At 54.8% G+C, this 14869-nt stretch overlaps 3 protein-coding genes across 3 annotated transcripts; all 3 read left to right on the top strand.

Annotated features, from left to right (window-relative positions):
• Positions 1-3134: 3134 nt before the first annotated feature.
• Positions 3135-5558, top strand: BROUX77_003013 (uncharacterized protein; the record flags this gene model as incomplete). The annotated part of the gene is made up of 1 exon (XM_073747618.1): positions 3135-5558. One exon carries the CDS (start codon positions 3135-3137, stop codon positions 5556-5558), a length of 2424 nt encoding a protein of 807 aa, XP_073608095.1.
• A 1799-nt stretch (positions 5559-7357) lies between these two features.
• On the top strand, positions 7358-12255 carry BROUX77_003012 (uncharacterized protein; the record flags this gene model as incomplete). Its single annotated transcript, XM_073747617.1, has 3 exons — positions 7358-7399; positions 7677-8000; positions 8062-12255. The coding sequence occupies 3 exons, from the start codon at positions 7358-7360 to the stop codon at positions 12253-12255; spliced, it is 4560 nt and encodes a 1519-aa protein (XP_073608094.1).
• Positions 12256-13082: 827 nt separating this feature from the next.
• On the top strand, positions 13083-14733 carry BROUX77_003011 (uncharacterized protein; the record flags this gene model as incomplete). The annotated part of the gene is made up of 2 exons (XM_073747616.1): positions 13083-14166; positions 14288-14733. 2 exons carry the CDS (start codon positions 13083-13085, stop codon positions 14731-14733), a joined length of 1530 nt encoding a protein of 509 aa, XP_073608093.1.
• Between the last annotated feature and the right edge of the window lie 136 nt (positions 14734-14869).

Below are 14869 nucleotides of genomic sequence, written 5' to 3'. Positions count from 1 at the left end.
CGTGTAGTTATGTCATGGACGATATAGCCAGACGGGAATTTTTTGTCAATGCATAACTAATCAACTATGTAGTTAGTTGGTTGGATGTTTGTTGGGTGTGGTGCAAGTGGCAGATTATGCCGAAAGAGAGGCCGGATCAAGGAGGACAGACAGACAGCGAGAAGTGTATAGATACATGGCAGCTAGTTAACCATCTATCCTATAACTGTTACGTCTAGAGATTCTGGGTTCTTTCATGCCTGTCTGCATGTGGGTGACTCTCACGACGGTGCAAAGTTGCGTCACAAAAGGAACAGCCGCCGCTCCGGGGCAAGTCGGCAGGTTGAGACGAAGAACGATTCTTCCGTCTTGGCATGCATTCTGCAAAGCTAAAAGATTGAAGGTGGAGGGCCAAGCATAGGCAAAAAGGCTTAGCACGGGAGCATTCTGCACGGCTGCCAAGAAGAGAAGAGAGACAGAGACAACGACAGAGGCGTCTATCACGGGGGTAGATGCTGGCTCCAGGGGGAGGAAGGTTCTGGGAGGCGCTGGGAAGCGCTGGAAGCCCGCTGGGAACAGCCTCTGTGGGCTGGCTGGACTGCCCAGCTTGTAGGTGTGCCTACGAAGCTTCCCCGGCAGAGGCAAATCCAAACAAAGGCTTGGTTTGGCCAATGGGAATGCGGAGGAGTGGGAGTGTGCCTGAGCTTTGCGAGAAGTGCGGGATGATGTGCACACGAGGGTACAGGCACATACAGAACTGCATTCAGTTTTATATGGGCTCTGTCTTCTCAAAGCGACAACTCTGCAGACATGGAATCACGGGCATAAATGTAGAATTGTCGGAGGCTTCGTTGGGCACAAGTCACGCGGGGCCATGTTGGGCAACAAAGACTGGAGGACAGACACACAGAAGGCACATTTTGTGACAGCAGAATTGTTTGGTGAGGGGAGGAGAGGGGGGTACAGCCAAATGTCTACATACATGGGTTCCGCCAGATGTGTCATGCCAGGAAGAAAAAAAAGGAGGAAAAGGGCGAGATAGCTGAGTAAGGACAAGAGAGAGAGAGATAGACGGAGACGGACACAGAGACGGAGACGGAGCGTGACGCTGGCTGAGATTGAGCGTGGGAAGAGACAGACCCAGGCACAGAACAACAGCCACAGCCACGGCTGGACAGGAGAGGGCGTTCGTCGAGGCAAATCAGACATGACGATCATCAAGAACCGTAGCGCATTGCCCTCGCACTAGTTGGATCTGGAGGCCTAGTCCATCTCGAGGCGTGGAGGTCTGGATGTTTGGATTGTTTTCTCGCGCTGAGGCCCGCCGCCGCTGGTGGAGATAGATGGCTATGCATTAGAGTATTAGAGTTATAGCGGCAGGTGGGTCTGGGGCACTGAGGCACTGACTGAGGCACCGAGATAGGGGGCCCTAGGGCATTAGGCCACTGCAGATAGCTGGACAGACGGGTTGGGTGGGGTGCTGGCCCGCTCCACCCCACTGTATTTTTAAGCTGTGGCTTGAGCTTTAGCTTGTCCACAGGGGATCCTTTGTTTTTTTTCTTTTCTCTATTATGGTGGGTGTCTTCAGTGGGGTAGCCGGACGAGGAGTCATTTCCTAGGGAATTGGCTTCTTTTTTTCTGCTTCTGAAACCAGTTGGGATTCCCCTTCACTAACATCGTCATTACAAGTAGTTTTTGTAGTTGTGAGAGTGCGAAAGGGGAGAGGAGAAACACTGGTCTCGAACTTGTGCCGTTTTCTCTTCCTTTGCCTCTCGCATTTTTTTCTTCCTTCTCGCAGCCAATATCCAATATCGCGGCCCGTGCACCCGGATTCCTGGCCCTGCATCCTTTTGTTTTAAGTGTATGGCCCCAGCGCGCGCAGGAGCAGAAAGAAAGAGAGTAATAAAAAAACAGCCCGTCAGAGGCCAGAGAACACAAAGGCACAACATCAGGAAGAAGAAGACGAAGAAAAGAGATGAGACAAGAGTTTGTCGTCAGAAAGAAGAAAAGACAACTAGACCAGGACGAACAAGCTTTGAGACGTTGATTTCTTAGTCTTTTTTTTTTTTTTTTTTTTTTTTTTAAATTCCCTTTTTCTTTTCTCTTAATTTAGTTCCTTTTTTTTTTTTTCCCTTCCACTGCCTGCAAACCCCGCCAAGAACGCTCAAAGAGGCGCGCCCCTGCTTTCCCGATTTCTCGTGCCCATTTTTCCTCCTCTCCTTTTTTCCCTCCACTATCAATCTCAATCAATCAATCCGCCATTTGCCCACAAGCCGATTTCTGTTCTGCTGTCGCCATCTCTTGTTTGACACTCTGATCTCGATCTCACTTTCGATCTTGAATTCTCGCCGAGTCGCTTCTTCGCCTTTTTTCCCCACCACCGACCTGCCGCCGCCTTTCTCTGCTCTCCCCAATCGAATCGAATCACCTTGTCTCCCTTCCTCCGACTCTCTCTCGCTCTCGCTGTCTTACTCTCGTCCGTCTCATCCGCAACGCCTTGATCAACTCGCATTTCGCCCTTTGCCAAAATCCCTCCACCCAGAAAAAAAGCCCTCGCTTGCTGCACGCAGCCTTCAGTCGATAAACCTCTGTCCTGAACCTCCACGCAAAGCCGCTTTGCCTTCTACCACCACCACATTATATTCTCTCTCTCCCTATCGAGGAGCCTCCCATCGACTCCGTCTCAATTCCACACCCGTCCCGTCTGCATCGGGAGTCGCTGCGCATTCCGACTGTTCATTTTCCTTTTTCGTCGCCGCTCCATCTTCATTTCCATCACTGCCAGTACCCATACGACCACGTCTTCGCCATCAATCCAACCACACACAGCCAGTCGCAGCCGGTCGCCCCCAATCTGCCATCGTATTCCCAGCGTGCTTGGTTGACCGAATCTCCACCTGTCTTTCTGTCCCATGGCGGGCCCTTGAGATCCCCCGTGCTCTCTCCATTCGCCACTTTTCTTCTTTTTTTTTTCTAATATTTTCCTCGCTGTTTACTGCCATATATACATTTCCAGCGGCTTTTTACTACCGCTTCTACGCGCCGTACGGTGCCTCACTGATTGAACAAAGCTCTTGCTCTCTGCTCGCTCAAACTAACCCTTTCAGCTCAGCCAAATAACCACCGCTGGAGCCCACACACATTATATTGCCGCCATGGCATCGCTAGATTCAATAGGCCTCGGCCACACCCCGACAGCAGCCGTTGACTGTTCACAACCAATCCTCTTCGAAAATTACGTCCTATCATACGCCAATGGACGCATAATACAACACCTCGGGCGCGCTGCCTCGTACGTGCTCGAGTGCTCAAACTCACAAATCCCCTCCCACATCAGACCATTAGTGTCACGATCTACAGTCGACCCGAGTACCGTCACAATACCATCCAGTACCGACATGAACGACCCCTTCTACGCCTCTAAATTCCCAGTCATGTACGCCCTCGCCGCAACCACAGTAACTGCCTACATGCTAGTCATCATGCTCTTTATAACACCGCGGTCTTTCCTCGACGGTGGCGTCGTATATCTCGGCCGACGCGGCGGCTTCACCTCGGGCTCAACAGGCGGCATAAATATCGGCGGCCGTCCGTGGCTACAAAAAGTTGCCGCCATCTCAGTCGCGATATCCCTTACCATCGCATCTAGCAGCACTTTTGACGTCGCGCAACGCCAGTACGAAGTCGGCGTGCTCAACACCAAGCAGCTCCAGTTCGAGGTCATGGACGGCACCGAGCTCAAAGTCATTCGCCTCATCTCCGACACCTTTCTCTGGCTGGCTCAGGCCCAAACACTCATTCGTCTTTTTCCTCGCCACCGCGAAAAGGTCATCATAAAATGGACTGCATTTGCTCTCATTATACTTGACGTCATCTTCAGCGCCCTGGACAGCTTCAAATACAATAGCACCGCCTCTTCGAGAACACACCCTCGAACCTTTGTCGACGCCATCCCTGCGCTCAGCTATCTATTCCAACTCTCCCTCGGCCTCTTATACGCGGCTTGGGTCATCTACTACGCCATTATGAAAAAGCGCTACTCCTTTTACCACCCTCTTATGAAAAACATGATCCTCATGGCCATGATGTCGCTAGTATCTATCCTCATTCCCGTTGTCTTCTTCATCATGGATATTGTCAACCCCGAGTTTACGGGTTGGGGTGACTATGTCCGTTGGGTCGGAGCTGCTGCTGCCAGTGTGGTTGTATGGGAATGGGTCGAGCGTATTGAAGCCCTGGAACGCGAAGAGAAAAAGGATGGAATTCTCGGTCGTGAAGTGTTTGACGGCGACGAAATGCTTGACTCGTCTAGCTCCGTCTACCGCAGAAAACGCTCCAGTGGAACCGATTATGACAACAGCGAAAAGCGCTTCCCCACTACTAAAACCCAGCAAACGTGGTCTTCAGCACTGAGAAATCAACGCAGACTGAGACGCCTCAGCAGGAGAAACGACCAACCCCCCACCACCACAGTGCCCGCACCCCACCGAGACATTCCTCTAGGTGATTCAGAATGGCTTCAACGACCACCCGTTGCTGTGACCCCAATCAGCAGAACCGATACTACGAGTGCCAGCAGTACTGTCTACACTGTTCGCCGGCCAACCCAGGTGGAAACCCCCATGGAGCGTGTAATCGAGGATGGACCTTCCTCCAGAGGATCAAGTCCCACACGGAGCCAATGGACAGTCGATGATCAACATCCCGCTCTGCCTATCAACACCAGCGACCCAGATGTTGACACTACGCAAGACACCACTCCTGACACCAACACAAATACCAACACTAGCTCTGCTTCTCATGGCCACAGCCCCAACACTATCGACACATCCCCCATCGAACTAACCTTTGCCTCTGGCGTCAGCACCGATCTCGAAGCCAACAACACCGAGAGCTCCAATGATGACCGCCGCCGACGCTGGCTCGGTATGCCCAGCTTCACCAACATTACGACACCAATACTCAGTCGCAGTTCTGCCCAAGACAATAACAGCGCTCAGATTTTCAACAACCAGGCCGAAAAGCCCCACTCTTCACACAATACCCATGACGACATTGGCCGCTGGGATATTCGTGGCCGCTTTGAGGAGTTTGCTGTCTCACAGGCTGAACGTATCCGTGAACGTTTCCGGCCACAAAACAACTTTGAGGAGCTGCCTACATACGAGATTCCTGCACCCCAACGCATGGGCGAACCACTCCAGCAGCTCTACGAAGAGGAAGAACAGCAACGGCAGCAGGACATGGACCGGCAAACAACAAGCCGTCCTGTATACTCTCTCTTTAGAGCAAGCGCGGGGCTGGGAATCGAACAGCAGCCTGTCCACTCAGACGTCCTGGGACGCAGTATCTCGGCCACAGACCATGCTGGCCCGCACCCACACCCCCCGTACTCACTGCCAAGCACCATGTCACCCAGCACCTACGAGCGTGTACATAGCTCCGGCTCGGCTATGAGTGGCTCTCACCATGAGGCGCCGCCCATGTGGCCCGGCGTGCACCCACGCGTTGAGAGCGACGATGGTGCGCCGGGTCCGTCGTCGCCGGCCCATGAGTCGGGAGATGTGACTCGACAGTAAGCCTGGATGGCTATCTGATTTCCTTTCTTGTTCTTTATTATATCCCTCCAAGTCATTGTCTTTCTGCCTGGCTTTCACTTGCACCGTTTTTTTTGCATCATGCTTTTATTCCTTGTTCTTTTCTGGGGACTCATTTCATCTAGCGCGGCGTTTATCGGATCCTCATCTTCGCAGACCCTGTTTTCCTTTCTTGTTCTTTTTCTTTCTAGGATTCTTATACGGATGCTACACAGGTTGTCATCCTGGGTAGGACAGGCTAGAACCCATGCGTCACGAACCTTTTTTTTTTGGCAGCACAATGCCGTCTCTCTTTTTTTCCACGCAAGAGATGGCAGATTTGGATTTGGATTTTTTTTTGTATACCTCTTGTATGTTTATTTCATCTTTATACCCCCTATTTAGCTTGCGAGTTCCGTACCAGCCCTGGATCACGGCTGTGCATCTGGATACGCGCACACACGCAGCCAAGCGAAGCTGCAATCAATCAAATATATTGAACAAACAGAACAACCCAGAGATGCTTGTATATCATATCGTAACAGGGGACACGGCTGAATGCAAGAAGTGCAGGTGCATGTCGGTGAGGTGAGGTGAACGGATGTCACGTGCACGCAGAGGGGCTGCGTGCATACATGTATTACTTGGCACAAGTAACCGGTTAACTCGCAGTACGTCGCTTTGCTACATGCACGGGAGACGGGATGTGGCTGGGAGACTGCCCAGGAGCGGGCGGGTTGTCTGTTTGAAAAAGCACTGACTAGCCAACCATCACCATGTTACGCATATATTTGTTTGTGCCAAGGGCTGATGCGGAGGACGGCCGGCTGGTCTCAAGGAGCAGTGTCCAAGACTTGAAGGATAAGTCTAGAACATGTTGTGCTACAGGCCAAGCCAAGGACAAGCGTCGGCACCAGCACGGGTATATAGATAGATTGTGGCAACTAGATGAAGGAGGCGGCGGCCCTGATATGTCCTTGCTCAGACGGATAAGTTGGATAGTTGCGCACATATGTAATTCCGCCAGGAAGACGGCTCGCTTGTCTGCTTATACATGGCTACAGCCAGACAGACAACTCCGGATATTACTGCAAGAACCCACAAAGAAATAAGAGGGAATAAAAGGAAATATATCAAAAGAAAATCTGGGTATAGACTCACCCAACGCGCCGAGTCTTCCACCAACCTTGGCCCTGCTAGGTTTAGCTCATGAATCCGCCGTTTATTCGCAGCTAGACAGCCAATGTCCAGCATACAGCTCAGCACTGCACAGCGTTCCCATGTCACAAGACCGAGTCTGCCAGTGCCAACCAGGGCTACATGGACGGAAACGCAAAAAGGCGGTCGGCGTAGCAAGGCCGGGAGAGAGCAGACACGTACGTATGTACATACATACATATGTAGGCACATGTATGTATATATGTACAAACTCACATGTTCATACATATACTCGTCTGCACACACATGTGTAAATAAATCATGGCGCTGGCCACCGCTACCACGCCCACGCTCCCCCATCTGCCTCTCCCAACTGGTCCTTCTTCTAGCCTGCGCCCGGACTGACGCCTATCTCTCTCCTGTCTTCCTCCAGTCTCTAGTTTCCAGTCGGTCCTTTGCAACCACCGCATCGCATTCTCCTTTTTCTGCTTTCCCATTGGCCTTCAATGCTTCAGATACCGCCGCCACCTCGCCGCTTCGCCCTCATTCCTCTCTTCACACCCGGCCCCTCCAAATAAAACAAAAAAAAGAACAGAACGAAAAAAAAACACACCCCCTCTCCCCAGCTCTCCGTCTCCCCCGCCATGGCCTCCGAAGCCTGCTCCCGCTGCTTCCGCCGGGCATGGGTACGTATTATCTCTCCCCAGCCCCGGACCCGGCCTCGGCCCCGCCTCCGAGTCTATTTGAGCAGCTGCTCTCTGCATCTGCCGCACCTGCCGTGCATCGGGTAAATCTCAGGCAGATTCCCGGTAAAGCGCCAGAACTATGCCATATACCCGTGCCGCGCAGAAGAAAATGGGCCATTTCCAGTAGTCCGAAACCAGCGCCGACAAAAAGAGTATTAAAAAAAAGAGTCTCTCTCGCTAACTAATGACTTCTCCTCCTTATTCTTCTCTGCTCTAGAACCCATACCAAGCAACATTCAGCCCAGACTGTCTGCCGGTGCTCAGCGCTCTGCCTGCCGTCCTAGCGCTCGGAGTGCTCGCTCTTCTGCCGCTCCACCGGGCCTGGAAGCTACGGCCCCTATGGATGCGCAACTTTGCTGCAGATGACTTTAACGACGAGCTTCGGCTGCTCCGGGAGCCGCCGCAGCCGCGCCGCTTCAGGCGGCTGTTTCTTGCGCCCGGATGGCCGCTGGCTGCGCTGTCGCTGCTCGGCGCTGGACTGGCGGTGGCGCTGTACTTACATCACCAGATTGCCATTTTCATATCGAGCCTTGTGCCGATGGTGAGTCGCTAGTAGTCTGCATAGATTAGGAGATGGCGACCTTTCTGCTAACCTTTTCTAGCTTGTGACGGCCCTGTGGGCTTGGACTCTTCCCTACAACTATGGCCTCCCTCTTGGGCTACTCGTTATTCAAATCTGTCTGTTTGCTACTCAGTTGGCCGTCTTTCTGGGAATGCCCGTGGATCTTCAGAGCCCAAGTGTAGTGTCGGGCTGGCTTCTTAACATGCTGCCTTCGTTTTGCATAGTTGTTTATCTGCTGCATGTACCTTTGCGCCCGCAGTGGGCCGCTTCCAACGGTATTGCGGTGCCGTTTGAGACACCGTCTGCTGAGAAGCGCAGCCCGGAAGATAATTTCACAATGTGGCAGTGGATGAGTGTACGTTGGATGAACCCGCTCATCGCCTTGGGCAACCTGCGCCAGCTCAACAGTGACGATGTGTGGAAGCTGCCGCTCGAGTTCCAGCACGCAAGACTCCATGCGTACTTTGCTAATCTCGAGGGGAGCATCATCATGCGCCTGCTCAAGGCGAACGGCCTAGATCTGGTCATTACCACGCTCCTGGCCTTTGTGGAAACAGGCCTGTCGTTCAGCACCATTGTTTTCCTGCGACTATTGCTGGGGACTCTGGGAGCCGCTTCCGATGTATCGCCTAGCGATTCTCGCATCCCGAGTGAAAACGTACGCGCCGCGGTCGTCTACGCTGTGCTCATTCTAATTTCCAATGTAGCATGTGCGCAATCCGAGCTGTTTTCTCTTTGGTTCTGCCGACGTGCCTACGAGCGGTCGCGAGGTGAAATGATCACCATGATCTATGAAAAGACTCTTAATCGCAAGGCCTTTACGTTTCCCGGCAAAAAGGTTAACAGCGATGCCAGCGATGAATCGGTCGATGAGCGGAAAAAGCAAAAGGAAGAACAGAATGCACCGGCTTCGACGGGAAAGATTCTGAACCTGATGCGCAACGACGTGTACGAGATCTCGGGACGTTTCTGGGAGTTTGCGGAGATTATTACCTTTCCATTGAACCTCATCATATCTACGAGTCTCATCTGGCATTTGCTTGGCCCTTCCTCTTTGATTGGTATTCTTGTACTGATTACTGCACAGTGTTCCAATGCCTTGCTTCTCAAGACTATTTATTCGTGGGAGAACATACGCAGAGGTATCAGTGACTCCAAACTACAGTTGGTCTCGCAGTTTATCGAGTCTTTGCGTCATCTGCGTTGGTATGACTGGCAGGACAGCTGGCTTTCCCAAATCCTCGCCGTCAGGGAAAAAGAGCTCCGCTTCCGCGTCTGGAACGGGCTTCTGATGAAGCTCATCACCATGACCAACCGAGCCGCAGCATACACCTTCCCCGTCGTGGCCTTTTGGGCGTATACCGCTGTTGGTGGCAACAAGCTTACCGTTGACATTGCCTTCCCCGCTCTGAGTCTATTCACCATCCTGCAGTCTAGCCTGCGCCAGCTCCCAGATCTCATCACCACCATGATGAATGCTGCGGTAGCCATGGGAAGAATTGAGCGCTTCATGGCTGAGCCTGACCGCGAGACAGTCGGTGGCGGCTTGTACACTCAGATTGACACTACGCAGCCCGCTGTCCTTGAAGTTAAAAACGCGCAGTTTTCCTGGCCTGGAAGCACAGACAATGTATTGGAGGAAGTTGACATCTCGTGCTCCACGGGATTGACGGCAGTGTATGGAAAGGTTGGCAGTGGCAAGAGTGCTCTGATGCATGCGCTCCTTGGCGAGCTTGACCGCCATGCGGGTTCCGTGTCTGTGCCCCGCGAAATGATGGCGTATTGCGCGCAAATCCCATGGCTGCAAAGCATGTCCATCCGAGACAACATTCTCTTTTGTGCGCCCCTTGACGAGAAGCGCTACCGCCTTGTCCTCGACGCCTGCTGTCTCCTGCCTGATCTGGCCGGCTTCAAGGCAGGCGACCTGTCGGCCATTGGCGAGAACGGCATTGGTCTCTCGGGCGGCCAAAAGGCCCGTGTTGCTCTGGCGCGGGCGGTTTACAGCAATGCAAGGATCCTGCTGCTCGATGATCCGCTGGCGGCTCTGGATCACCATACGGCTAAGAGTATCATGCAAAAGCTATTTACAACCACGGACTTGATGAGGGGTCGCACTATTGTGATTGTTACGCACCGCGTTGAGCTGGTCAAGCCGTATGCCATGCAGGAACTAGAAATTATTGAAGGCAAGGTGGTTCAGCACTCATCGCGGACCACGTCTGGGACAAACTCTCCTTCCGGATCTCGAGGATCTTCGATTATGAAAAAGTCGCCTCCCCTATCATCATCATCAAGCATGATTGGCAACGAGGAAGAAGACGCACAGGATGAGCGTTTCAAAGACGCCATTCCCGACAAGTTTATTGAAGACGAACGTCGCACACATGGCTCCGTCGTCAGCGCCGTGTATTGGAGATACATCAAGGCCGGGAAACTGTATTGGTGGTCTGCCATCATCATCGGCTTCCTGACTTACCGCAGTGTAAATGTGCTGTACTACTACTTTCTGAAAATCTGGGGCGAGGGATACAAGGCGGCGCAGGAGGTGCAGTTGCATACTTTCTACCACGCCAGCTCCGTCAACTCGCACCATATGCCTGACATCAAATCTCTCCTGGAGCAGTACATGAATCTCCCCTCGCCCGAGGCCAACGTCAAGCCGTGGCTGTACTGGTTCGCGATTCTCTCCCTAATCATGGTGATTGCCCAGGTGATTCCCGACCTTGTTCTTCTCGCGCTCTCATACACGGCCGGCCGCACAATCTTCCGCCAGGCCATGCACCGCATCTCGACGTCGAATTTCCGCTTCCTCGACGTGACGCCCGTCGGCCGGCTCATGAACCGCGTGACGTCCGACATGAGCAGCGTCGACGGCTCGGTCGCCGCCAACATCTTCTACTGCGTCTGGCACGGTGTCACCTGGACCTCGGCAATGTTTGTGATCGCCATGACAGCGCCGGCGTTCTTGGTGCTCGCCATCATCATGACTGTGATTTTCGTGCTAGTGTTTTTGAGCTTCCTCTCGTGCTCACAATCCTTGCGCCGTCTGGAAATGGTGTCGCTATCGCCACTCATGAGTAACTTTGGAACGCTCGTCGAAGGCCTGACGACTGTGCGTGCGTTCCATGCTCAGGGGCACTTCCGCGACGCCAACATCAAGACGACCGATGCCTTTCAGCAAATGGACCACTTCTACTGGTCCCTCCAGGCGTGGCTGCAGAACCGCTTCGACACTATGTCTGCCCTGGCCACATTCACCTTGACCCTAGCTGCTGTCTTGGGATCGCATGGCTCAGGCACTGTGGGCTTTGTACTCGCAGCCGCCTCCAACTTTGTCAGCACGACACACGTGCTGTGCCGGAGATATGGCCAGCTCCAGATGGAGTTTGTCTCGGTGGAGCGGGTCATTGAGCTTCTGGACCTTGACCAGGAGCCTCAGGGCGACATCAAGCCGGAGTCTGAGTGGCCCCTGCCAACCGACGATGTGGTTTTTGATAATGTCACGTTAAGATATGCCCCGCACTTGGACCCAAGCTTGAAGAACATTACGATGCGTATCCCCGCTGGTTCCACTGTCGCTGTCACTGGGCGCACAGGTTCGGGCAAGAGCACACTGGCCCTGGCCCTACTGGCTACCCTAGCACCAGAGACGACAGCGCCCTACTCTGACACCGAGCCAACAACTCCGTCCCTCCTCGACACCACCATCGCCGAGTCCGAAGCACCCTCTGCGCCCGGCTCCATCTGGATCGGCGCCATCGACCTGTCGCGCGTCGACAAGCACATCCTGCGGCAGCGCATATCCTTTGTCGCTCAGGACCCGGTGCTCTTCCCCGGCACGCTGCGCGACAACCTCGACCCGGCCGGCGTCTTTAGCGACGCCGCCTGCGCGGCCATCCTGGAGCGCGTGATGCGCGGGTCCGGCACGTTCACGCTCGCGTCGCCCGTCGACAGCGGCGGCAAGAACCTCAGCCAGGGCCAGCGGCAGCTGGTCGGACTGGCGCGCGCGGTCCTGCGGCACAGCCCGATTGTCATTCTCGACGAGGCCACGGCCTCGATTGACGTGGAAACGGCCTACTACATCCAGGATGTGCTGCGCGAGGAACTGCGCGACAGCACCGTCTTTACCATTGCGCATCGCGTCGAGGCTGTCAAGGATGCGGATTTCTCGGTCGTCCTGGATAAGGGCCGCCTGGCGTATGCCGGGCCGCCGACGCCGACGTCCACGGAGTAGATGTTTTATTTTCTTCATTTTTTGTGTGTGTAGACAACACAAAAGTAGAGTGTGAGGTGGTGTTTTTTTTTTTTTCTTTCTTGTCTGGGAATAGATACATTTACGCGTACATATGGATCAGTTGGTTTTTAGATGTATATACACAACATACAAAAAAGCACTGGTGGTTTTCCTTGGACTTATTCTTCTGATTTGTGGTGTTGAGTTCTGCGTTGCACAAGGGTTTACGCACTGAAGTAGGAGGCCATATGTCTGTATACATATGCACCGCATCTCCACCGAGTGCCAATCTCAAGGCACCTCAAAGCGGGCCAGCCTCCATTTCCGAATCAGCAAATAAGGGTTAGTGCAGATGAAAGCCCTTGACCCTGAAGAAGAGAGAAACCCAGCCAGCCTTGCTGAGCTTTGTTTGTACCTGTCTTTTCTTCTTCTTCTACTCCAGTTGTTGGTAGCTACCCTTTTTTTTTTTTTTTTTCCGCGCCGGACCTTTTGGTGTTTTTATTTTATTATTTTTTTTTCCTTCTCATCGACCAGAGTAAAGAGAGATAGACTTTTTTTTATCCCCTGCGTGCCACAGTTCACGAACAACGTCTCGTCGGCCTTTTTTCTTTTCTTCTCCTTTTGTTCATCTTTTCTTTTTTGTCACGGTTAACTCCCGAGCTTTATTTGCAAGGAGAAGAAAAACAAAAAGAGGGAAAAAAAACCCTTCAACGTGCGCTTTATCCTTTCGAATTACTCCTCTCCCTCCCCCCTCCCCTCAATTCACCCGTCTGCATTGCCCCCCCTCGCCGCCGCCTCCACCACCACCTCGCCGGCCCTCCCCAAGCATGTCGATGCGCCCCGGAGCCCCCGCGGCGGCCGCCCGCTCGCCAGTGCGCACGCGCACGCCGTCGCTCGCCACGTCATCGTCGGCTGCATCCGCGTCGGGATCCGCATCGGCGCCAACGACCTCGACGGCTAATAAAATCACCAAGCCGGGGCCGCCCGTGCGGCGCCACGTCCACGCGCACGGCCGCCCGTCGCCGCTGCTCGAGGACGCGCTGGAGCGCATCGCCAACGGCGAAGACGCGCTGGACGACGCGGTCAGCGTCAGCGTCGCGGTGGCCCCGACGGCGCCGGCTGATGCCGTCTCGATGGCGGCTGAGGTTGCCAACGCGACTATTGACGCGCGCACGGCGGCTATGGTGCATCATGAGCAGCAGCACCAGAGCCATCACGACCAGCAGCATCAAAATCAACAGCAGCACCAGCACCAGCACCAGCAACACGACCTTGCGGCTGTTGCTGTCGACGCGGCAGACACTCAGCGGCAGCTGCAGAACCTCAGCGCCGCAGCGAACCTGCTGGCCAACTCGGCCAACGACCCGACCATCCACCCGGAGCTCCAGCGGCTCAGCGCCGTCGACAACCAGAGCGCCATTGCGTCTGCGGCACGCACGCTCGACCAGGCCGTGCAGGACCAGCTGCAGGACATGCAGACGGGCAGCAGCATGGGCGCCGCGGCAGCCGCAGCAGCCGCCGCTGCAGCCGCCGCCAACCTCGTCATGGACACCACGCCCGGCCCGACGACCGACAGCAACTTTGACACGGCCGAGACGCTGGCGCGCGCCAGCGGCTACACCAACCTCGACATTGAGAGCGCGGCCAGCACACTGAGCAAGCGGCTGGCGCCGCAGTCGGGCCGCCGCATCGCGGTGCAGCGCCGCCAGGACCAGACACTGAATCTCGGGCGCCGCAGCAATGTCGAGGCGCTGCTGGCGCATATTGCCGGAAACGAGGCGGCGAGCGCGTGCAAGAACTGCCACAAGGGCCACGGGCCGTGGAACATGTGTGTGGTTGTCGAGGGTCAGATGTGCGGCAGCTGTGCCAACTGCTGGTACAACGCCAGCGGCTCGCGCTGCTCATTCCATGGTAAGCCGAAAGAAGACCCGAGTCGAGCCAGGGCAGCCGTTTTTGCCCCCAAGATTTTCTGCGCCTCCCTTTCGTAGACTGTACAGTGCGCGCTAACACTCCACCTTCTTCCCTTTCCCAGAAACCAACAACCCGCAAGCCCACCAGCCCGCGCTCCACAACAATCGCCCGTCCGCCTTCCACAGCCAAGCCTCGCGGCTACCCGCGTCCTCACAAGGAAGCCTGCTCCTACAACCCGGCAGCACGGCCTTTGGCACAAGCAGCAGCGCAGGCGGCGGCGGAAGCGGCACTGGCGGCGGCGCCGGCAGCATGGTCGGGGCCGATTTGGCAGCGGCGCTGCAGCCGGGACCAGACGACGAGGCGACGGCGCTCGTGGAAAAGGCGTTCCGCGACGTACGCGAGGGTTCGGCGCGCGCGCGCCACTTGCTGGCGATTGACGCGGCGGCCAAGCAGCTCGCGCTGCGGATGCATGAGTACGAGGTGTTTTTGCAGTCGCCTGAGGCGGTGCAGATGCGGCAGGAGCTGGAGTCGCTGCGGTCGCCGGATCCGGCGGCGATGAACATGTAGGCCGGGGGATGGATGGGGGGTGGGCGGCGCTTGAAGAAGAGAATGTTCGGGAGTGGAGGGTCTGGAGAGTATTGCTGTTGTGTCATTATGCTCTCTATCAATGCTTTTTTCTTTCGTGTTATCTGGTGTTCAACCG

The sequence above is a fragment of the Berkeleyomyces rouxiae genome, assembly GCF_048999995.1.
Source record: "Berkeleyomyces rouxiae strain 22BRR77 chromosome Unknown BrBRR77_ptg000002l, whole genome shotgun sequence".
NCBI lineage: Eukaryota > Fungi > Ascomycota > Sordariomycetes > Microascales > Ceratocystidaceae > Berkeleyomyces > Berkeleyomyces rouxiae.
This window is presented reverse-complemented; position numbering and strand designations above follow the sequence as displayed.